Source organism: Amblyomma americanum, chromosome 4 (assembly GCF_052857255.1).
Source record: "Amblyomma americanum isolate KBUSLIRL-KWMA chromosome 4, ASM5285725v1, whole genome shotgun sequence".
Lineage (NCBI taxonomy): Eukaryota > Metazoa > Arthropoda > Arachnida > Ixodida > Ixodidae > Amblyomma > Amblyomma americanum.
The window spans coordinates 180,762,910-180,788,261 of NC_135500.1; the positions used below are offsets into that span (position 1 = coordinate 180,762,910).

Consider the following 25,352-nt stretch of genomic DNA (forward strand, 5'->3'; position numbering starts at 1 on the left):
TTTTTTTCTGGCCGTGTGTAAATGACTTTGATCATAGCCGCCTCCACTCGACGTTTTTGCATGCCGTAAGCGTACACATCGCTTTCTGAATCTCCAACACCGGACGCATGTCTTGCAGGGAAGAAATTCACATTGATGCTCACTCATCACAGTACTATAGGGCACCTTTCCTTCCTGTTTCTTTTTTTTATTCTTCATGCCTAAACGGTGAGAAATACTTTCGATCGTTTAAAACTATTGTTACGAGGTGGCAAGCCAAGGAAAGCACGACATGATGACTGAATGAAGATAGGATTTAATGGCTCAAGGGCATAGCGCGAGCACTCCGTCCCGCGCCACTGCCCTCTTCTTCGTCTTCATAACAATATTGAACGTATAGTGGAAATAGGACAATCAATGCCTTTCGCATTGCTCCTCTCATGCTGTCATAGTTCATTAATCACAATCAGTAGTAAACGATGGGTGAAAATTGGGGATTCTCGTCCAGCCAGTTGCCGATGCCATCATTTTTGTCAGCCAGGCATACATCTGCGTTTGTTTGTTTATAACCATTTACTACGATTTCATATTCCCCACGCAACTACAAAAACGCGCAGAATAGAAGACATGGCACATATCATGGCGAAAAAGAGAGCCATGTTTGTATGCGTTGTGTGTCTGCGCTCTCATCATCATATTGGTTTGTGTGCGGCCTTTAGTCTGCATTCTCAATTATTTCCGGGGCTTTGCAGATTCTCAGCTTTAGGATAAGTTCGTTTTTGCTGCACCAGGTGATACTATAATCTCTAAACTGTACTATTTTGTACCACTCTGCCTGTTTTGTTTCTAAAACAGAAAACGTACACGACCGTATATGAACAGAGACCTCTGCCATTTGCTCACGTTGCGCGGCGGCGCCATGTCTCGCAGGGCAACCCGTGGCAGTGCGACTGCCGCCTGAGCAGCCTTCGGCGCTGGATGCGCACGCGCAACATCCCGCTGGGCGAGCCGCCGCGCTGTGCGGGGCCACCACGGCTCGAGTCGGCCTCGTGGGACGAGCTCTCGCTGGAGCAGTTCGCCTGCCCGCCACAGGTGCACGCCGACTCCCTGGTCAGCGTCCAAGAAGGGCGCAACGCCACGCTTGTGTGCCGCGTGCGCGCGGACCCGCCCGCCGTGCTCAGGTACGCACCCACTCGGGCGGACCCGCACTTTATAAACATGCCCTGCGCATCCAACTCCGGAGCAACGCGCCCGCCACTCGCAGCTGCGCGCGCGTCCCCGTCAGGAACGCGGGGGCAGCCTATCAGCTCCGGCAGCGGCTGTTCGCTTTGTTCTTAGCTATCTATCGCGGCCAAACACCGCACTTCGAGAAACTCGCTTGGAAGCGAATTTTACGGGTTACTATCGCGACAGTATATGAGAAGACACACGAGAGCGTGGCATTCAACTGGTTCGTCGTAAAAAGAAATTTTTGCGTCCAACAGGCGGGGCCGTTTCTTGAGAATGTCGAATACACTGGCCTATGCTCCGACCTCCAAGGTCCAAATGCGACGCAGCACGCGAGGTAAACACAAACTGGCTGCGCACTTTTCAAAGCCGTCAACTTGTGTTTCCTTGTAGAACTTTCGCTCTAAAGCAAGAACTTCTTAGTTGGTGTATAAATATAGACAGTCTGCAGGATTGTGGATGGCTGGTTCGGGAAAGCATTTCACTGCGTTCTGAAATGACAAGAGCGGCGACATGTGCCGGCGCGGCATCAGCAATACAGCTTGCTGCTCGCACCATTAAAGTGCCTGCAATACGGCTTGCTGTTCGCACCTTTAAAGTGCCTGCAAAGGAGTAGATGCGCAAACAAAGAATAATTATAAGGTGTGAGCACCAAACCAGGGGCTTTTAGATATTTTTATTATCATCAGATTTTGGTCTTCGACGGAACATTGATGCGCGTTTTCTCGACACACATGTAGGACACATCACTCGAATCGCTTGATATAGCGTCTTTCAGGTTGCAAATATGGTTCATTTTAAACAGTCTCGCGCCTCTGCAACGTTTTACCCCCGGAAATAAATTTTGTACCTCATTTATGGGCTAATATTCCGATGCCCTGAGCAGAGGAACGACACATTCGGCGCGGCGGCGCTGACCTCAAGCCGACGGTGGAGGGGTATAGCGGATGCAGGGTAACTGCCTATAAAGGGAGTAAACAGACCTCTAGTGCACTCCCCATCAGGCGCTGAGCAGTGATCCCACCAGAGGCGCAGCAGAAAATAGCACCTTTCCCCGACCGTACCAAGCCACGTCAGAGCACTCTTTTTTTTTTTTTGCGATAGCATAAGAGCCGGCATGTCCCTGAGCCCTCCGCTACTATCACACATTGTCACCTGCAAGGTGGCAATGCCAAGAACAAGGAATAGTCAGTTGTGACCTGCCACGTGCCACGGTTGGAAAGTGACAAAGTGAAGAGAGAGAGTAATCCCTCTCTTCACTTGTATGCTATGTGTAGTCGTGCATTACAGCTCACAAAGAGGTTCTTATGCTATCGCATTGTCACAGCTATGGTAATTAGGTGTCCTGCAGATTTCAAGGCGAAAGCCTTTCTTGGCTCATGAGTGGCGTGGACGTAAGTTGTAGACAGGGGCTGTCGGCAGAAGTGTCCGCACGAACTGTCAATAATGAGTTATATGGTAATTAAAATAAGAAAATCGGGGTATAGGTGGGAATCGAACACGGGCTGCCGGCGTCCGAGGCGGGTACGCTGCCACCGTGCCACGACGTCTTTCTTTAGCGTTCTTTGCAACACATGACAAAACAAAATCGCATCCTTGCAGTTAATAAAACAGTGTTCATTGGTTTCAGGTACGCTGCACGACGACGTTTGAAGCTGAATTAAAGCTAGTCTAGTGAATGCGCATTTCTTAAAAACGTATCTTCGTGATATGTACTGAAGCCTACATGAGCATGTTAATTACAGATTCCTCCGTTTCCTCCAAATTTCCTCCGTGCTTGTCGTGCCGTCGTAGCGCCATCATGCGGCACCATTGAAAAACTCCCTCGCAATGTACGGCGCTAGCCCAGCAGATGGCGCAGGTGGCACCTCGGACAGCTTTCGCATTTCCGCGCGCAAGGACTTAAGTGCACTTTATAATTTTTAGGATCGAGGTCTGCTGCCTAAGTCTAGGGGTAGATTTCACGCTAACCGAGTGGCGGTCGATGTAGTGGGAACCGATCTGGTATCGCAAATGTACGGCGACATACTGGAGCTCCTCAGGGGCACCAGGAAGCATTTCCATACTCCCTATGCAAAACTAAGTAGGGAGCAGTCGGTCCGCTGGAGGCAGCTGCAGGCAAAAACCTTCCCAAATATATTTATTATTAAACAAATTCATCCAAACCATATACGGAGACACATATCTCTGCTGCAGAGACAGATAAAAGATTATACCACACAAAGTCGGGCTGTAAGATAATTGCAGCAGTCTCACACAAACAGAATCCCACACCGGAGTACTGGGAGGCCGCGCTGTGTAGCGAAGGCCTGGACGAACAAATCCATGGGCTAAAGGACGGGGTCGCTTGTCTCCACTTCGAATACTCTCGAGCGCCAATAAAAATTTTCAGTCACTCATTCACTCGATCACTAAATATACATAATGCATAATGTTAGCGATGGAAGCATATTCCCACCAGAAAGCATAGTAACTTGATACAGTTGGAAATGGAAGGATTCTTTTAAACGCAGCACTGGAAGTCTTGAGGTTAGCAATTACAGGCGATTCGGTTAAAATCTTGCCAACTGCAAAAACTTCACATGTTCTGAAAGGGGAATCTGCTTCCGTTGCCATTCGTAAGTATTCCATATTTTTGTAATGGAAATCTAGCACCAGAGCTTGGGCAGCATATACTGCCCTTAAAACGGTGCGCGCTAGAGAACAGCTTAACCCCTTTTTACTTTCTCCCTTTCCCTTTTTATTTTGTGTACAGTGTAGGAAGTGATCAGACTGCCCCTTGTACACGGCCTTTGTTCAGAAAGTCGGCTAGATGAAACAATAAAACAAAATTCGTAACATGCATATTCCTGGATGAGCACTTGCCATGTTGAAGAAGGGTTCGATAACCGGGCTCTATCAGAATGCTTCTTAACGCGGTAACATTAAGGATTAAGAAGACCAGTTGGTTGTCCTGTGTACGTACACGGCCTGTGAGCTGGAAACTGGTACAGAACACAAATAAAAGCACAACAGCGCTGTCGGTTAGCATTAACTTAATTGATTGCGGGAAACGCAGCTGTACACGAATTGTTTAGTATCAAATAATTCTGGTGTGTCAACGACCGGCATAATCACCTTATTTTCAAAAATTACTGCGACTACGGCATAAAGAGTGCTCATATGTGTTGTCCATAAAATGGTTTTTGGACAGAAGCATACCATCGCGACTAAGGCAGTTCTGACCTTTTTTTATTAGTGGCAACGCGAGTGACATGGTATTCTTTGTGAACCCCAGCTAGTTTTTTCAAGCGTCACCGTGCTTAAAATGATGTTTGGCGCCAGTGCACTATGCTCAAACATCGTTATATATCTAACATAACGGTCTTCGCCACTTTCGACACTTACAATATTGTACAGAAGCAGTACAGAATGCGCCGTTTTTAAATATCCTCTGCCACAACAGCTTTCTGCTTTCGAGTCGGCAGGCAGCCAATAAAAAAAATATTAATCACAAGCTAACCACTCTCTTTTTTCCCCGAGGAATCGATGGTATGCTTTAATAGCACCCAAGCGGTAGTGGCCGGCGACTGAAATTTGCGCTTTATAGCTCAAATTAGGACTTTCCGACTCAGAAGCATCTTTTGGGCGCTAGAGAGCTTAATTTTATGTTGCGCAGTTTCATGCAGGCAACGAAACAAGGCTGGCTTAGCACGTCAGAAATATGCTGACAGTACTTGTATACCCTTCAACATAAGAGTACCGCAAATTCAGGTAAATTTAAAAATTGGTAAATTGAGTAAACTGTGCTCTGCAGTAAGAAATCCGTTTAATATTCGCGATGTGACCAAAAGCAAGCGAGACTATGCTGAACTCTAATTTCTTCGTTTCGCTTGATTCTTTTCGAGATAATTACGGTTCGTTTTTCTTCCTTTTAATGTCTCTGATAGATGCAGCACAGTCTCCCTGCTGCTCAACCCACGCCCTGCAAGCCATGCTTCACCGCAGATGTAGCCTGTTCGGTTGCTCGTCTTTTTTACAAGTTACAGGCACTAAACGCTTGCTAATAATTGCTGACAAACGCTAAAGGCGGATTCACACTGGCGAGCCGCAGACGTCGCGCTATTCATTTCGGGCAATTAGTTACGGTTTTCGAAGCACTAGTAAAGCGTGGAAGGAACGTAGCAAATCTATTTAAACCTGTAGCGCGACCTCCGCGACCCGCCAGTGTGAATCCGCCTTAACACCCTAACATAAAAGAGGAGAAAAAGAACCAATACCTCAACTCAAAGACACATTGTTGCCTGCATATCTCGAGCAACAGCACAACTCTCTTACTTTGCCACTAAATAGGGAGCGTTCTTCTCTCTGAAGCAAGAGAATTCGTAGATGTATGCTTAAACTTTAACCTGACGCAAATGGTGCTCGAACCGACACGCGTCGCTCACGGATCTTCAAATATTCTGGACTTAATACTGACCAACAACCCTGAAAGCTTATCATCGGTTACTTACCTGAGTGAAATCAGTGATCATAAGGTTATTCATGCCATATTCAAGTTCTCCCCCACATCCCGCCAAACGTTCAAGAAAACCATCCGTATGTACGACAAAGGCAATTACGAAGAAATCAACAACGAGCTAGAAGCATTCCTGCCTTATTTTCAATCCACATTTCATCACCGGTCTGTCAATGATAACTGGTCGATTTTCAAAAAGAAGATCGAAGAACTGACAAACAAATTTATTCCCTCTATCAGCTTTCGAGCAAACCGCCAAAAACCGTGGTTTTCACACAACCTTAAGAGATTAGAAAGAAGAAAAACACGACTTTATAGTGCAGCGAAACGGAGCCCAGACGCAGATGCATGGGATAGGTACTATCAGGCCGAGGACACGTATTACAATGCAATTCGCTGCGCCAAACAAGCATTTTTCCAAACTGATCTACCAAAAATCCTAACGAATAACCCCAGGAGGTTTTGGGAAATAATAAATCCGCAAGCAACTCGCATCATCGCTCTAACGAATGCCGCAGGCGAGGATGCCAGTGATACTGAATGTGCCGAAATATTTAATCGCGCGTTTGTATCTGTTTTCACAAACGAAACTGTCTCACCATTGCCCACTCCGCCTACTCTAACACTGCCAGCAATGTCTCCCATCGAAATCACAGCGCAGGGTATCGAAAACCTTATCGACAGAATTAAACTTTCGTCAGCCGCTGGAGTGGACGAAATGAACTCAAAAGTACTGAAAAACACAAAACACATTTCTGCCATTTATCTCTCATTACTGTTTCTGCAATCGCTGTCGACAGGAACTTTACCGGACGACTGGAAGGTGGGGAGGGTCATCCCGGCCCACAAATCAGGTCAAAAGGATTCTCCGCTAAATTATCGTCCCATCTCCTTAACCAGCGTGCCTTGCAAAATCATGGAACATGTCGTCTATTCCCATATCATAAACTTTCTAGATTCAAACAGCTTCCTTGATCCGGCTCAACACGGGTTTCGTAGGGGGCTCTCCTGCGAAACCCAACTGGCAATCTTCACTCACGACGTGCATGCTAACCTTGACCGCAACCTGCAGACCGATGCGTTATTTTTAGATTTTGCGAAGGCATTTGACAAGGTACCTCACCAGCGCCTAATACTAAAACTCGCCCTTTTAAATTTACGCCCTAATATCCTGCAATGGATTAAAGAATTTCTAGCTAACCGATCTCAGTTCGTTTCTATTAACAACCACCGCTCAAGCGCTCTCCCTGTTAAATCTGGCGTCCCTCAGGGATCTGTGCTCGGCCCACTCTTGTTTCTAATATATATTAATGATCTAGCTTCACATGTGTCATGTAAAATTCGTATCTTCGCTGATGACTGCGTAATCTATCGCACTGTCACTAACATTTCTGATCAAATGGCCCTTCAAAACGACCTTAACAGCGTCCATAAATGGTGTGACCTCTGGCTAATGACGCTAAATGCTAACAAATGCAAACTCATTTCCTTTCATCGACAACACAACCCTCTTATTTTTTCCTATGCAGTTGCTAACTCGTTTATAGAAAGCGTCCAATCGTTTAGGTATCTTGGTGTCACCCTCTGCAGCGATCTTTCTTGGCGAACACACATTACCACAATCATATCATCTGCTAACAGATCTCTAGGATTCATGAAACGTCATCTTCGTCATGCGCCGCAACACGTGAAGCTGCTCGCTTATAAAACCCTCATCAGACCCAAACTTGAGTACGCCAGCCCCATCTGGAGCCCACACCATGCATACCTAACAAATGCACTCGAATCAGTTCAGAACCGCGCCATTCATTTCATTCACTCTGCATATTCATATACCACCAGCGTTTCAGCTCTGAAGAAGAATTCCGCTCTTGAAAGCCTCGCAGACCGCCGCCGCATTGCCAGCCTCTATTTGCTCCACAAGTTTTTCCATAGTTCTCTAAATCAACCACCCTACATTACTCATCCGAACCGCATATCTCACCGCACTGCCCATCCGTTTCAGATCGCCCGCCCTGTGTCGCGTACTGCAACTTTTTCAGGTTCATTTTTTCTCCGAACTGTTGTGGACTGGAATGGCCTCCCCACCGATATCGCTGCCATCACACACCTGTCTGCATTTTCAGATACGCTAAGCAATTATTTCAAAGCAATGACTTGTGCTTGTTGATCAACATATTAACCCACCCCTTATGTAATACCCCCTGAAGGGGGTCTTTAAGGTGAATAAAGTGAAAGTGAAGTGAAGTTTTATGGTCGTGTATTGCACGGTTCTTCTACGCCACAGTTCATCTACGCCGGACTGAATAGTCGTCCGGTTCTAATTTGAGAACAAAAAAAAAGACAGTCAAATGCACAAGATAGCGAAGGCAAAATTTCTCACAAGCGCGAATTCCGCGTCGAAACAGTAGGAGGTCTCAAATTATATGCGCCAGATAATGACTTAGTCGAGCGCAACTTAATTTGTGCCACAAGAGCAGACTTCGTCTCTTTTTGAGCAGGGCTGCCTTGAAAGGCCCCATGAAAAATGAATGGTCTCTAACGAAACAGCGCAAGTCTGCTGCAGTCGTCGACGCATTGCAAAACTGGGAATGAAATCCACTTCTAGGCTATTTATACCACTTCTGTAGCGATTCCCCCCTTCTTCCATCCATTGTCTGCGAGGTAGTTCTCTAATATAATGTCGAGGACTGTAAGTACATTATTCTTTGGGGAGTGCGCCTTCTTGTTTCGTGAATCTCTTTCTTTTATTATTTTGTGTATTTCGATTTCGAGTAGGCTGTTCCCCTGAAAATTCATAGAAAGGAGACATTTGATCGAATCCCGGTCACTGACCAAGACTGCTGAGGAAGTGAAGCTTAAGAACCGCGTACGTTGCCTGGCGCAAGGGCGCTAACGTGCCAGAGGGAAAGAACATATCATAGCGGTTGCTACTCGAATCGCTATCATCCAATCGACGCCCAGCTACGATGATCTGAACAGAAGGGAGTATGCCTGTCGTTTACACACGCTTACGATGCGGTGTGTTGTGTTCAGTCGTGAGCAAAAGTGGTATAGAACACAGAGTCGGTGGCTGAGTTCGAGAATAGCGCATTGCAACGCTATCTAGCAAGAGCTATCTGGGATCGAGACAATCGTGGCGGGGCCGCATTTTATTGGCAAGCATGTCAGTCAGCTTGGCTGGATGCGCCGCGCTCCTTCTCGCTTAAACGCTCCGACGCGATAAGAGTCGCGTGGGTGGCGTTTTTTTGCATATTTTTGTTTTCACTGCATGGTCGAGATAGGGCAAGGCAACCGGCGCATGACTGGCGCTCGCCGCGCGCCCCGCCGCGGTGGCTCAGTGGTTAGGGCGCTCGACTACTGATCCGGAGTTCCCGGGTTCGAACCCGACCGCGGCGGCTGCGTTTTTATGGAGGCAAAACGCTAAGGCGCCCGTGTGCTGTGCGATGTCAGTGCACGTTAAATATCCCCAGGTGGTCGAAATTATTCCGGAGCCCTCCACTTCGGCACCTCTTCTTCCTTTCTTCTTTCACTCCCTCCTTTATCCCTTCCCTTACGGCGCGGTTCAGGTGTCCAACGATATATGAGACAGATACTGCGCCATTTCCTTTCCCCCCAAAAAACCAATTATTATTATTCGCCGCGCTGCGATATCTCTAGCGTAACGGTCGTTCGCGCGACGCTAACTAGACGAACAAAAGGCGATGTCTGTGGTGTCCAGTTTTGACTCAACGTCTTCGTCTACTGCTACGGCACCGTTCGGCATTTAACCGAACAGTAGCACGACTCACCGAAAGGAGCCAACTGGCATGCCTGCAGATAAGATGGGTCTCCCTTGAGCTGCCTCGTCCCCTGTCGCTGTCGCTAGATGGCGTTTCAATGCAATTCTCATCTTTAGTTTTCCCGAGCTCCGCCACCGGCTGCATGTTGTATGGGGAACTTGCGTTGAAGTTTGCGGTGCCGATTGCAGCGCCATAACACACTGCCTAGCGAGAAGAGCAAGCAGTTTTGGGTAGTACTCTTAGTACTTTTCCCCGCCACCTTCAGGCGCTTATTGGCGTGAGCCTCCGCGCTCTGTCGAAGGCGCACGTGCCGTGCGTCAGCTATCTGGGCTACGCCGAGAAAAGCTAGGCAATGAATGCTGTCAGCCAAACGCGGGTATCTAATCGCGCAGAATGTGTTCTCGCGTTTGCAGCGGGCCAAGCGGCTGACAAAAGCAGTTTTGAGTCACCGAATGGAACAATTGCAGTGCCACCTTGGCAGCGCAGGTTCCCCATACCACTTTTGCTCACCACTGTACAAACTAAGTGGCGACGATTTCTATTCCTACTCAGTGAACACAAGGAACACGTGCGCGTTTCCGAAACGTCGATACATCTTCATGTTTGGCGAGTGATCGTGATTCACCCAATCGTATTCCTGAGCGGACGAGCTTTCGTCGAACCCTTGATTTGTTAACAGGAGACATTTACTATGTAGGCATTTGGAGAGAGTAACAAGGTCATGAGGAAGGTGGGGTGGGGTGGATGTAAGGGTTGCAGTTCATTGCCCTGCACTGGCCCTGAAGGAATAGGAGAATAAAAGACAGGCAGGAGAGAGCAAACGGAGGCGCACTATAGCCATGCTAGCACACAAAGACGCCAGGTGTCACAGGCGGCCGTACAGCCATTCCACCCGAGGAAGCATAGCAGTGCATTCGTCGCCTTTTGAGGGAAGATGGGAGGGTGAGGCGGTACAATTATCTGTTTCGACTGCGGCTGGTACTTCAGACGGTTGAGAAGATGGATAGCTACCTTCTTTGTGCACTGCACTGCAACAGAGAACGTAGACACGCATTGTGGTCTCGGTCTCTCCTTGCTAGAATCGTTACAGCCATAGCTAACAGGGAAATATTTCAGTATTGGGGTAGTCGAAGTGAGAGTGCGCACCAGGAGAAACATTCCGTGCAGAAAATCTGCGCATGCACTATGTTTTCACGCATTACAGAAGCGAGCGAAACTTCCCACAAACGAATGCACGAATGCTGGGTAAAAAGTGACTGGGTATGCTCGATTTTGCAACAATATGCTCTGCTTATCTAGTGAAAGCGTCGGAAGTTAATAGTAGAAAAGAAAATATACCGACCTTTCAACACTATGTTCAAGCGTTTTCAGCCAAGAGCGGAAAACACCCGCGAAACTGCGTTAAACTTTTTTCTTAGGATGACTGGCTCACTCAGCGAATGCTGATGCAGCATGCCTGATATTTATATCGCACTCTGTTGTTCGTCTCTGACAGGTGGGAAGCAGCCGACTGGGCCGCCGGCGCTTGGAACTCGACGAGCGGCGGGGTGGGCCCGGACCTGGATCCGACCCGCTTCCAGGTTCAGCGCGAGCAGAGCGGGCCGTTCCAGCTGAGCTGGCTCTCCGTGGCCCACGCGGGCCCCTACGACGCCGGTGTGTACATCTGCGTCGCCGAGAACCGCGCCGGACTGCGGGCCGCCAACACGACGCTGGCCGTGGTGCAGGCGCCGCCGGCCGCTGGCGGCCTCTCGCGGACTCACAAGATCATCATAGTGCTCGCCAGCTTCCTGGCGCTCGTCGTACTAGCTCTGCTGCTGTGCTTCGTCGTGGCCCGGCAGAGGGCGCTGGCTGCTTCCAGGGCCAAGTTTCCCGGAATGCTCAAGCAGCTGGCACGCAAGGCAGACCTGGTGGAAGTGGCCACTCCGAGCGACACCAAGGCGGCGCAGCTGGCCGCCATGCAGCGCTCGCCGCACGACGGCTCGGCGCAGTCGCCCACGGACGCCGTCGACCGGACGACGCCGGACGTTGTGCACGGCAAGAGCGGCGCGGAGCTGGACTACTCGAGGCAGCCCAACGGGTACGGGCCGGTGGGCAACGGCTACGTCAATCCCGCCGACCCCTGCTACGGCCAGTACGCGCTCCGCGACCGGTACCTCGAAGAGCCTCCAGAACCACCGCACAGACACGGCCTCTATTCTCCCCCCGAGCCCCCGGTGGCGGCGCAGTGGAGGGTAGTCGAACCCACGGCCTCTTGGAAGAGGAATCCAAGTGCGGCCGCAGGGCCTCCCGTGGCGGCCTGCATGGCCGTCGGCGCAGAGACCCGCTACTCTCCCGATGAAGGCTACGGCGAAGGCAACTACGAAGGCACCGAGGTGTGATTGCAGTGCTGGAGTCGTATAGGATTAACTTGACAGCTACCAACTTTGCCGGGAAATGGCTCTTAATGGGGGCGGAGGAGTTGACAGGAGAAGACTCGCGAGTCAGATCTTCGGTACCATCCTGAAGGAAGAGAAGCAGGCATCTCCGCACGAATGGAACGGGGCGCTAGAAGAGCGCCGCGTTTCATGCTTGATGCGTGCCGTTATCGCTGCTCACCGGTCCAGACGTCGGCCCTCTAAGGCCGATTCGGATGAAGTGAGCCACCTGGCGAACATTTTGTAACAACGAACTCCTGCCAAATGGTGTAAAGGTCTATTTTCAGTACGCGGTAAAAGACAGCGCAACCGTGGTCGGAAGTAGCTCTCTGTCGAACTGTACGACGGAGGCTCAGCTGTGCGCCAGCATTGGCTCTGCAGTGAGCCGGAGTGGAAAGCGTACAGGCCCTAGCAGGAACTGTTCGTGAGATGCTTGTACAGTTTTTTCGTTCTAGTGGAATTCGCAGTTCCCTGTGTTGGCTTCCTTGTCCTCTGTTCCTTTCTTTCGCCCGCGCAAGTGCGAGTCAGCGAGTAGTGGAATATGTATGACCTTTTGTGCCCAATCGTAAGCGCTTTTGTCTACTGCGAAGGAAACGTTGTTTTGTGTGTTTGCAACGAATTATAAGTTAAAAGCGGCTGATACTTGAAAAAAAAAAGACTTCACTGACTCCTATAAATGTGTGTTCTAGACAAACGCTGGTTCCGTAACAAACCCGCACCTTTTGGGTCGCTGATCTGGTTCCTAAGAGGTTGTCCACACGCCCACCACAGATAAAAGCGGAGAGATATGTTTGGACCGCTGCGTGCACAGCGCTTGCCCGTCCACAAAGTGCCACTGAGGCGTACGCACGCCGTGGCTGCTGCGAGCATAAGTAAACCTGAACAAAGTGGCGACAAGCTGAACAACCCTGTGGCGCCTCGACACGTGTCGTGTCCAGTGAAGATGTTTGTTTTAGTGTCCGAGAGAACATTGCAATGAACCCTTATACATACACATAAACATATAAATATATTGCACGCGTGTGCGGATATGCGCCCTTGTACATATTTATTACCAAATGTTTGTCGTGACAGTGAAACCTCCGAAGGCCGCAATTGAATGCCAATAAAGCTGTTGTGCGAGGCCGTCGTTGTCTTGTGGAATCTGTAGTATAGAAGTGACTACGTAACCTGTCAGCTCCGAGGGGGGGGGGGGGGGGGGGGGAGTGTTGGCAATCAAATATTGCCAATGAAGCTGCACTGAGGATTGAAAGTTTTCTCATGCTTGGCCGCCCACAGAAACCCTCTGCATGACTTCGAGAAACCAGTTTTGGGGAGACCATGGTCTTATTGGGTATGCTTTCTAATGTGTCTATAGATGACTCGTACTGCTTCGTGAGCCGGTAAGTGCAAAACTATTGCATGAATCGCGGCATGAAATTCTTCGAGAATAATGTTTAATTTCACCTTTCCACTCTTGACAGTCAGTGACACCGAACTTTACATCTCCGCCGCATTCACGCACCTTACAGCTGGTGCTTCTAACAACAACAACACAAAAAAAGCACGCACAGCGTCGTAAGCACTGTGAAACGCGAGATTCAGCGACATCTGTTGAGGTACTCTCCCTTCTCTCATTCACAGTAACCACTTTCCGAGTTCTAAGCCGCCGCGGTGGCTGAGTGGTTATGGCGCTCGGCTGCTGGCCCGACTACTTTAGGCCCGAAAGACGCGGGTTCGATCCCGGTCGCGGCGGTCGCATTTCGATGGAGGCGAAATTCTAGAGGCCCGTGTACTGTGCGATGTCAGTGCACGTAAAAGAACCCCAGGTGGTCGAAATTTCCGGAGCCCTTCACTACGGCGTCCCTCATAGCCTGGATCGCTATGGGACGTTAAACCCTCATAAACCAAACCAAACTTTCCGAGTTCTTCCCGTGGCAACCAGCGTTTGGTTACGCAGTCCTCCGCTCTCACCATAACTTCCTCACCCCAGGGTAACCGCTCCGGTTACGCATTCCTCCTTTCCCGTCATGTCCTCCCCCTTCCAACTTCCAAGTGGTTTCCACGGCTACCACGTACCGACCGGTTGTACCGACTACTACTACTATTACTACACCAACGCGAAACCCACGAACGGGAGGTTAACAGTTGTGGCTGTAAAACGCATACACACCACCGTTGGAGTAATGATGATTTGATGCTAGTAGCTAGGCGCAACTATACAAAATTTGTGAAAACAGTTTCACCGACACTTTCAAAACGCACACAACTGCTGCTGGACTACTGGAGATCCCGTGGTGATATGTGTAGAATCTGTAGAACAGCTCTTCTCCGTCGCGGTGGGTGAGTGGTTATGGCGCTCTGCTTGTGAGCATGATGATGATGATGAGGTTGTGGCGTTAAACTTGGTTAAGACGGTCGGATTCCGATGGATGTGAAACGAAAAAAAAAATTGGCGGTGGTTTAGCTCTGGTTAAACCTGGAGTGACGCGATAGCTACAGCTGGCCGAGTGGAACTTGGTCACGTGACGAACCACGTGATCAGCGACGGCGCTTCGCCGCCGGCAGCTGCTCCGCACCACGCTGAAGGCTCGAAATGCTACAGTAATGTAGCTATCGCTACAAAACGCAAGTACGGAGATTTCAATACACTGTGACGGACCATAGGTGGCCGATATAATCCCGGAGCCTTTCATTATGACGTCACAAATAAGCACTCTTGCGGCTTTCGCACATTAAGGTGTAGGTATTAGTAAAGCAAAGCTGTTACTGCTACGGTCTTAGACTAACTTGTTAACAGCTGCGTCAGAATTGATATCGCCTGGCGCGATCCGTTGAGAAATCGTTCATGCACGGGCTTCGACGGAAGGCATGCTGGGAGAATGTTATGGTAGAATTGTGCACTTTTGTACTGCGGAAGAACAAGAGATACAGCCAATGCGGAGGGTCGCGCTCGGAACGGTGCCCTTATACAGTAAGCCAGAGGACGGTTATAGGACAGACGCGCTCGGTACGCTGCCCACAAACCCGCTTCGCTACTCGAAACACTGCGTTATGCGGGGGGCTAGAGAAACAAAAGACACGAGCGATCTTGCTCGCAAACACGCTGCGCGACAAGATTGTAGCATGTTAGATTCCGTAATCTAGCAACTGTTGTGTCTGATATTTATGTGGACTGTATCACCTTCATTGGCATAGTGTGTGAAGAAGCTAAGTGGGCGAGCTACACGTGAACCATGTACACTGAAGGAGCCGTGTTTTTCGAATGGGACAATGGACGCGAGGTCCGTTTACCAGCCTAACGCCTAGTCGATGTCTCCCGATACCCGCAACACTATTGAATTAGTCCATGTCCACGCATTTCTCACTGCATAAAGCATTCATTGTAACCCTTCTGTAGCATAAACGAAGTAGTAGCACTGTGGTGCATGACGTCATCACTACGTTAATCCTTTCGCAAACCAGCTAGCGCTGGTCCCTCGTCATACCGCTCGGGTAAGTGGCGGTATTTGTTGTTCTTTATTTTCAGGATATGCATCAGTTCCACACGACGCGTTTCCGTAGTGCGCGGGTTGAATATGTACTAGAGATTCATCATCATCATCATCTGCCTGACTACGCACACTGCAGGGCAAAGGCTTCTCCCATGCCTCTGCAATTAACCCTCTCCTTTGCGAGCTGCGGCCACCCAATGCCTGCGAACTTCTTAATCTCATCCGTCCACCTAACTTTCTGCCGCTCCCTGCTACGCTTGCCTTCTCTTGGAAACAACTCCGTTACCTTTAAAGATCAGCGGTTACGTTTTTCTTCGCATTACATACCTTGCCCAAGCCCATTTCTTCCTCTTGATTTTTCTGCTGTTTTCAAGTCTGTAAAAAAAAATAAAACAGAACTCGCGCAGGACAATCACGATACCCGGTAACGCGTTATTGCAGTGCAGCTGATGTGGTGATTTATGTGACTGATAGGTACACTCGGGCATGAGCTCAACCTCACCCTTGTAATGATATGCCGTTTCTTTCATGGTAACGAGGATACTGAGATTAACCTTCGTCTTGTATTGCTTGTGCAATGTGACCTTGCTCAGAAACTGTGGCCACGATGAGGGGTCACACTTACGCACTGCTCTTGCCAAGCTCGAGGTTTTCGTCGACATCCGTCATTTGAGATGCAGGTTGAGTGCCCTGTCCTGCTCGATAGGCCGTAGAAGCGCGGTTGCGGTGCCGTTCATATCGACGCACATGTTTATTACGGTCCCTTTCAGCGCCTATTGCCCTCATCCGTGCATCAGGCGACGTTTTCAGGCACCACTTATTTTTTAACCTTCTGAGAAAAGTGCGTTTTCCTAGCAGCTGCTCTTCTGTTATCCGTGAATAGGCAAAACCTGGAAAAGTATATAGGCCTATTAATATTTCTTTACCATTTTTCTCAAATGCGAAGTTTATGTTGCACGATTACATGATGAATGAATATCTTTCTTGCTTTGGGTCTTGAAACATTTAGTATGCGCTTCAACAACATATTATATATCAGATATACTTTTTAACGGCAAAGAGAAAAAAAAATAAATACTTTCCTTTCAAGTGTCAGATCGTCAACACTCAGATTCTGGCGTATGCTATATAATATTGACTGAAATATAAGCTGTTCCCTTAAGTGATGGCAGTATGGAAGCTCGAAAGGACAGATTCAATACTGCACCAAGTCGACATGACTGGCCGGTTCGACATTCAAAAAGGCGCTTGCTAAATACAGAACGGAATATCAAACAGAAGCATTGACTGCAAACAGGAGGGGAGCTTATGGCCGTGTGAAATATTCGCATCAAAAAGGGGACCATAAATATTTAGTATATTAAAGACAGCGCTTTCCCTTGCATTTTTTTATCCTTCAGCGGGCTTCTGACTGGCCGTTTCGTTAACAGATAATTTAAGTGCAAAGCAATATGATGCCTTCTCCAAATAGAACCGCCAGAGGCGAGCCAATGCTTGCGTTATCCTGTTGTGTCGTGTCTTGTTTATAGCATACCTTTCAATTTCGAGAAAAATGGCTTTCGATGAATTAATACCTCTGAATTACGCTACCACAAGATTTTCAGAAAGATCATAAGTATAGAAGCTCCATCACGAACAGCCTCCAGGAAAAGAATTTTTTCTAGGAAACAACCGAGCCGGTCACGGTGTGCTTGGATCCGCTAGCGAGCTCCCATCGACATCACGCTTATGCAACCACTTTGTGAAACGCGTGAGCTAAATTGATAAAACCTGCCCTCATGTCCAATGGGCGTTCAAGAGACCACCGGTGAGCGTTTTTTCTCTCGTCGTAGCAAGGCACATTCTCTTTTTAAATGCACTCAACAAACAAAGTCATTACCAATAAGCTAGATAATTGAAAGAAACAAATAGCGCGCAAAAAACTAATCATCGCTAACGCACTTTAACGAAGCTTGCATTACAGATTTATAGCAGCTTTACCACAACCTACGCAGACTTTAAAAACAGAAAGCTGATGGTTTTCGGCGGAAATCTAATTTCACCGACTCGGGCACGGCAAGAGAAAGCTTAAGCCACGTTAGGCTGGAGGAGGAACTAAAATTTACTTAACCAATGGTTCTGCGGCAAGTGTAGCTTCGTTTCCTTTTCTTTTGACGTCATTAATCGGTTCAGACTTCGCGTACGTAGCTCGCAGACCGTGGTTACAGACTGTTGAGAAAACCGCAAGGAAACCATCTCGTTATGCGAGAGTGCTGAGAGTAGAAAATGCGAAAAGTCCCATTTCCGCGCTGTTCGCAGAATACAGTGACTAATAATAATAATAATAATAATAATAATAATAATAATAATAATAATAATAATAATAATAATAATAATAATAATAATAATAATAATAATAATAATAATAATAATAATAATAATAATAATAACAATAATAATAATAATATTAATATTAATAATAATAATAATAATAATAATAATAATAATAATAATAATAATAATAATAATAATAATAATTGGTTTTTGGGGAAAGGAAATGGCGCAGTATCTGTCTCATATATCGTTGTACACCTGAACCACGCCGTAAGGGAAGGGATAAAGGAGGGAGTGAAAGAAGAAAGGAAGAAGAGGTGCCGTAGTGGAGGGCTCCGGAATAATTTCGACCACCTGGGGATCTTTAACGTGCACTGACATCGCACAGCACACGGGCGCCTGAGTGTTTTTCCTCCATAAAAACGCAGCCGCCGCGATTGGGTTCGAACCCGGGAACTCCGGATCAGTAGTCGAGCGCCCTAACCACTGAGCCACCGCGGCGGGGAGAATACAGTAACCGAGTCACTCTTCCAGAGGCTCATGTGTACTTCACCAACGTCTCGAAATGAGACGGCCATCTCTGCATGCCTAAGTCCGTGGTGGAGGCCAAGTGGAGCGAGTTTGTTGTAAGCACTTGATTCATCCGACTTTTCAGTTTCCGGCATGAACAACCACTAGGAGAAGACAGCTTTATTGCTAGGAAACAACCGAGCCGGTACGGTAACGAACAGGCTGTCCATACTAGGCAGTATGAAGAGATGACAAGCACAACAAGGGGGACAAGAGAACGATTCCACAACACGTAGTGAGAGGGGAGAGGGAGATAGATATTAGACATTTAGGGAAACACGAAGGACTAATCTCAGTGCCGTTTTAGGAAAGAGAAGCCTGCTAAACACGCATGGCAGAAATAACAAGGGGTGCTCTTGGACGTAAAGAAGAATGAGCATGAGCACATCCTTCTCAAGTGCATGAGCCCTAGGATAAATCTGTTTTTTTCCAACAAAGAAAAAAAAACAGCAACTAGAAGACAGGCTCACCACAATGCGCTAATCGAAGGCTTAGGAATAATTTACACCCCACTGATGCTCCTTTCAGGTGCACGGGAGCTGTAAAATTTCTGTCTTTAGTGCAGACTCAGGCGCTGCACGGGCTCGGGCCGCCCCGAAAACCCGGGCCCGGCCCAGGTCGCGGACCAGGTTGGAGCTGAAAATGCAGTTTCGCCAGGCCTGAGCTGGTCATAGGCAGGGCTGGGTCGAACCCAGGCTTGAAGTTGCAGGCTCGTTCCGAGCTCGGGGTCGGTGCATAGCTTTCCCGTGTCCCACTTTTAAAGCGAAAGCTTTACTACTCCCGTCCGTAGCATCTTCGCAGTGTGCGCGCGTTTGACCTTGAACCGACGTTGAACCACGTGACAGCTATGACGTCACTCAGCCGCCGCCGCCGCCGAGCGCTCTCCTCTGTTTCAATGGGCCGTCGGCGTCCATTGTATTCATTGGTGTCGGCGTTGACAGCGTTCTAGACTGCGATGATTTTGAGGAAAGGAAGGGCGCATAACTGGCTCTCTGGGTCAGTGGACGAATAAATCGCGCATTGAGGTACGTGGCGGTGATGAGAGACAGAGATTCTGGGCTGCATGGATTAGCGCTGACAACGTTGTGGCTGACACGCGGCAGCTGGAGTTTTGTCAGCGTGACTCACACTGCTGTCCAAGTATTTTCGGACGCGTACGCTCGGTTGCACTGAACGATGTAAGTAAACTTCAGTGATTGAACCACAACGGGGAAATTTCGCTTTCGCAACTTCTAACGCGCAGAATCCAGTAACAGACAGCGCTACTGCGGCGTTCTTCGATGGGGCGTCGCCTGAAACACGGCTCATGTGCACGAACGCGTTCCTCTACTAAATTGAAGATTACTGGTCGCTTGGGCTGGTTCAGCTGTATGTGCCATTAAGCCTGGGGACATCATCATCATCAGCTGCCAGCGAGCACGCGTCGTCGGATCTGCCAAAGGCGCCCCGCATCTGGCTGGTTTTGTTACCGCTCGTGAGTACAAATTTGAAGAACCGCTGAAAAAGAACCTACATTCGATTGCTCGGCGGGCAGCCGTCTGTGCCGATATCGTCTTTCATTGTGTGATCTCTTTCTGTCGTGTTTACCAAACGGATATGTTCAAGCTTTCTTGCACACAATTACCTGCACACAATTACCAGGTATTTCTTAGGCTGCTGAGGGAACTGACTCGGGAAGGGCCCGAGCCGAGCCTCACACCGAGCTTGGAGGGCCGGGTCCGGGCTCAGTGGATTGCTAATTAATTTAAGTGGGCTCGAGACAGCTCCGGGCTTCAAGACACGGGCCTTGACAAGGATCGGGCCTCAAGTTTCAGGCCCGGCCGTGACTAAGGCTCGGGCCTGGCTGAGGCCCGTTCATGCTCTAGTGCAGATGTCGCTGCACAATGAGAGCTACGGCACCAGGCGCCATAGGCAGAAGCCGAGAAACTACCACGGTGATATAGGAGCATTGCATAAGATCATATTTTTCAAGTGAGATATTACATTGCACTGAATGAGCGCACGTGCCTGAACCGGAACCGCTAATGAAATACAGAAACCATAAAACAATTCACTGCAGACTAGTGTGGAGCATTCGAAGACACTGAAAAAGTGGTTTTCGTGTCGTTTAATTTTCTTGTCAACGTCATTTTTTACGTAAACTGGAATCACGGTACCAAAGCTGTAACCTGCGTGCTTAAGCTGTTGTTGAGTGTCTCTCCAATATAACTGATGAAAATAACAAATAATCGGGAGAACGTTCGGAAACGCCCCATGTTCGTTTTTTTTTCCTTTCCAGGAAGTGATCGCATACATTTTGTCACAATCATAAGGCTATTATTAAGTGGTCAGCCGGACAGGCTGATGTCTGAGTGAGCGATTAAAGAAGCATAAATTGAATGTCACACGCGCACTTTCTGCCTGCATAGACTCGAAATGGGCTGATTTCAGCTGCACACTAGGTGGGCATGCTCATCGGTGCATCTGCATTAACAGACTTCTGCCGCTTCATCCCTCTCCTGAATGCCCCAGTTCTCCCGAACCCTATGCTAATCTAAAAAATTCCCTGGTCTCCTTTCCTACCGCCAATCAATCCCCCTTCTTACAGATATCCCCCTCCCCTAATGTGTTGAGCCTCACTAACCTCGGTTAAGCGTGGCTCGAGCCAGTTGGGTTTTGGTGACCCTGGGGCAGTATACTTCCTCGACGCTGCGTCGCAATAAAGTTATTTCTCTCCGAACTAATAAAGGCCCCGCCGCGGTGGCTCAGTGGTTAGGGCGCTCGACTACTGATCCGGAGTTCCCGGGTTCGAACCCGACCGCGGCGGCTGCGTCTTTATGGAGGAAAAACGCTAAGGCGCCCGTGTGCTGTGCGATGTCAGTGCACGTTAAAGATCCCCAGGTGGTCGAAATTATTCCGGAGCCCTCCACTACGGACCTATTTGTTCCTCTCTTCTTTCACTCCCTCCTTTATCCCTTCCCTTACGGCGCGGTTCAGGTGTCCAACGATATATGAGACAGATACTGCGCCATTTCCTTTCCACCAAAAAACCAATTAAAAAAAATTAATTAGAAAGGCAGGTGCCCCGACACGCTGTCAGGAGAAATAATAGAAGCTCATAGGATAGCCCAGCTGCAGGTTAACTGTGAAAGCGCAGATTCTTTAGGGACGTTCTCAGAAGCGCAAACATTTCTTGAAACAGTGCATTGACACCTAGCAGTCCTGCATTGGCATGGCACAATGACGCGTGCTGTTAGTGTATTGCTTCCTACTTTTATTGGTATAATATGGGCTGCTGCCCAGCCAGTAAATATATCACTCGTAAGTTATCGCTATGCTCCGTCTTATTTGCTTCACCCTGTATTTTACGCTGTAGCTGAGGTCGAATCATGTTTTACAATCTCAAACAAAAAAAGAAAAAATGGACAGACGATTACCATAGTCGGTAATGAGAAACTTGAGCGCAGCTCCTCAACCATGGCAGTCGTGGCAGCCGCTACCTACCGCAGCTGGCAGGTGGCGTGTTACTCTGCTAGCCACCCTCCGGGAGCTTCCCGTGGCAGCCACCTTCCAGGTGGCGCTTCGCTCGTCGTCACACGCGTCGCGTCACACGCCACCTGTCAGGTGGCGTGTGTCGTCCCAATTACGCATTGGGACGTCGCTTGAAAATTCACACAAGTGGCTCTACAAAGAGTGAAACCGTAGACAAGTGAAATGTACTTATATTACCTTTTATTGCTTCATAACGACTTTCACGACTGCTTTATGATCAGTATGATATACACAGATTTTCAGTTATTACTGTAGAGATATTCTTTGTACGGTTAAATCAATGCATGGACCATGAATAGTTGTTGGTTTAGTTGTATTGGTGAAAAGGTGTTACCATTGTTCCCACGCGCCTTATCATCCATCTTGTCGTTTTGATGCTTGTTTTGTGCTTTCCCTTAGTGAAAACGAGTACTGGGTTGTATGCTGTATGCCTGCTTTCAAAGGAGATTTACCATTTATATACTTTAAATTTAAAGCGAAAGCTTTACTGGCCGCCGGTTCGCAGGTTGAGCGTGATTCCTGGAGAGCCGTGCTGTGCACGCGCGAGGAGCAGTGACGATCCACAGCGCATTTCTCTCTCTCGCCCCCTAGTCACAACTGCGCATGCGCCACTAGTAGCACCGAGCCAGAGGTGTTCCACCGCTGCGCAGCGCCGCGCCTTTCCTCAAAATGCAACTTTAAATTTGCATTTTACTCTTTCTTCTTTCCCTCCCTCCTTTATCCCTTCCTTTACGGCGCGGTTCGGGTGTCCACCGAGATATGTGAGGCCGCGGCGGCTGCGTTTTTACGGAGGCAAAACGCTAAGGCGCCCGTGTGTTGTGCGATGCCAGTGCGCGTTTAAGATCCGCAGGTGGTCGAAATTATTCCGGAGCCCTCCACTACGGCACCTCTTCCTTCCTTTCTTCTTTCACTCCCTCCTTTATCCCTTCCCTTACGGCGCGGTTCAGGTATCTAACGATATTTGGCAGATACTGCGCTATTTCCTTATTATTATTAATATTATTATTATTGCGCGCTGGCCGCGCCATCTGGCATGACGTAACAACGCGCGGCTCGCCACCGCGGCCGTTTGGTATGACGTCACACCGCGTTCCTCATCGTCGAGCTCGCCTGCGCTCGCTTCGCCAGCTGCGTCGCATGCCCGCTAACATGTCGGAGGATTGAAAAGGAGAGCTCGCGTGCGCCGCAACCACAGTTGTGTCGTCTTTAATGCGACAAAAACATAGCTAGACAACCAGGCTAACCAGGACTTGCAATCAAGATTAAGCAAGACTAACCATGCTATGCCTTAGCTTTCGCTTCGTATATCGTGGCATAGCCGAGCTAAGCCGCTCAGCCGCAGCGTTCATTGTGTGACCAACCTATCGCGATCAACCATTAATTTAACCGCCACCTGCCAGGGTAGGCGCGTTGCTTATCCAGTGTGGGGAACGCACTCAACGTTACAGGCCAAGCCGCGTCTACTTACCCGATACACTGCAGCTTTCGCTCGCTAACTAGATTCAGCAGTAGTTGAACCGCAGCAATTTTTTTAAATGTAGTTTTCTTTTTATGTGTTTTTATTTTTAATTAAGTTTTCTTTAAATCCTTTATTTGTGTTGTGTTTTTAAAATCTTTTTCATTACGACTGCTTTATGATTAGTATGATATACGATCTCAATGCTGTTGGGTACTTTTCCACTCAGAGTAGCATTCAATTTTTAGCCTGGCGTTTTTTGCTGACGACGCCGACGACACGAAAATTTCCTTGGAGGGTAGAGGTATACAGCTTTGCTTTAAAATATAACGTATCTCGTAATGAAGAGCCAATGGAAAGTAGGCAACGTTCCCTCCGAAGCTTTCTCCGACCCGCTGCAGACAACTTAGGTGTTTGCGCTGGGCACGCGGATCTCTAGCACGGGCTACTAAAACATGCCCCAGAGCCCCCCGGAGCGATTCGGTGTAGACTATATTATTGTGTGTAGCTTCCTATTTTCGTCCAGAAGAATCTCTTCCTCCCTATTCCTCAATTCAAGCTCGCGTCATTGAGAGAACAAAGAACGCACTAATTTTCTCATATCGTTAGCGTTTCATTAAGCTCTCATGAAACAGACTGAAGGATTCACGCGATTTCGTGGTGGTCGAGTAATGTATGTGACACATATACGAGTGGCATAACAACAATGTGCTTACGACAGTCGAGTGTTTTATTTTTCTGCAGATTGTATCGTGCATGGTAAGATTTTTATAGATGCAGTTGATGTATTTTGGCTGCAGCTGCATTCATTTGCACTCCACGGAGAAGGACGACAACGTTTCAACGCATGCATCAGAGTTCATTGTTTTTTAACAGGATGCTGCCTTCAGCTAGCGCAAATTTGCAGCGTGGCAAGGCGTCTAATACATGGCACCAGCGCGCACGGGAGGCCGCTGCGACAATGGCGCGCACGATGCGTCGGTTAGGTCTACAACAATTTTCGTCACGTTTTAATGCGGAAGCATTCGAAAAGCCGGTGGCGAGCGCGCGCGCGCGCGTGTATGTGTGTGTGTGCGTGTGCGTGCGTGCGTTTGCGTGCGTGCGTGCGTGCGTGTGCGTGTGTGTAGACGCAGACGGTGCAGAAAATCCCACACATGGCAAGCAAAAAAGTTGACGTCATCAGGCCGCCGTATGACGCACACAGCGAACCGAGCACAGCCACTTCAGACAATCCTATACATGCCGTTCGTCTATATAAACCCGCCACTGGCCGGCCTGCATGTGGCGCCAAAATTTGTGACGCAACCGTTTGTCGTACAGCGTTCCGGATGATGTCATACGATTTCTCGTTGCATATAGCTTACACGTGCCAGTCAAGTTTGGATGCTAGCTTTCGACAGGGATCCGAATAGACGACATACGCACCTGCAATTGTATGCCTTCCCAGGCCTTAGTATCAAACTCGTGATGCAACCGTTCGTACAGTGTTCACACATGCACGCGCGTGTGTGTGTGGGTGGTGTCATACTTCGAAAAAAAAAGATCGCTTGAAATAATTCAGTTCGCAAACTGCAACCAAATGTCCACGTCTTACGTCCATGACATCCTTTCGCATTCTCACACGTAAGCAGTCTTATGCTTGTCTGCCGAATTTTTTGCGTCCTCTTGCGAATCGTTGACACGTGTTCTAACATTCGTTGCTCCAGACCGGCTCGCCAGAATGTGATTCTCCGCCTTTTTCTTTCACAGACACATCGGGGGAGCTACGATCAGTTTTCGATTTCCTTTCTGCTCACGTGTCGTGCGAGGAAGTGGCAGTAAGAAGCGCTCATTTTGTGTCGGCGCAGCAAGTAATCGGATGTCGCAGTAGGAGCAGCACTTGGTGCTGAAGAAAATTCTTCTGAATTACTAAAATTGAAAGGTTAGGATTTGATTTGACAACCTGAGACGCCACTGTTGGTTTCTAGTTGCTTTACTGTTGGGAAGCAGGCTCGGTGTCCTGGAAAAAAAAAGGTTTCTCTTTCTTTCTTGTTCGAAAGAATACGTCTGGAAAAATAAAGCCCTCAATACCCTTGTTAAGATAGCACAAATAGTGCTTTTCAACTCTAT

At 48.4% G+C, this 25,352-nt stretch overlaps 1 protein-coding gene across 2 annotated transcripts in view; it reads left to right on the plus strand.

The window, feature by feature from the left end:
• The window catches only part of LOC144128780 (uncharacterized), a 184,413-nt gene extending 171,388 nt beyond the window's left edge, over positions 1-13,025 (plus strand). For both annotated transcript variants that reach the window (XM_077662475.1, XM_077662476.1), the window contains exons 5-6: positions 910-1,160; positions 10,982-13,025. In XM_077662475.1, the coding sequence (XP_077518601.1) occupies positions 910-1,160; positions 10,982-11,864 (1,134 nt within the window). In that variant the 3' untranslated portion in view covers positions 11,865-13,025. The remainder of the gene's footprint in view (positions 1-909; positions 1,161-10,981) is intronic.
• Positions 13,026-25,352: the final 12,327 nt, after the last annotated feature.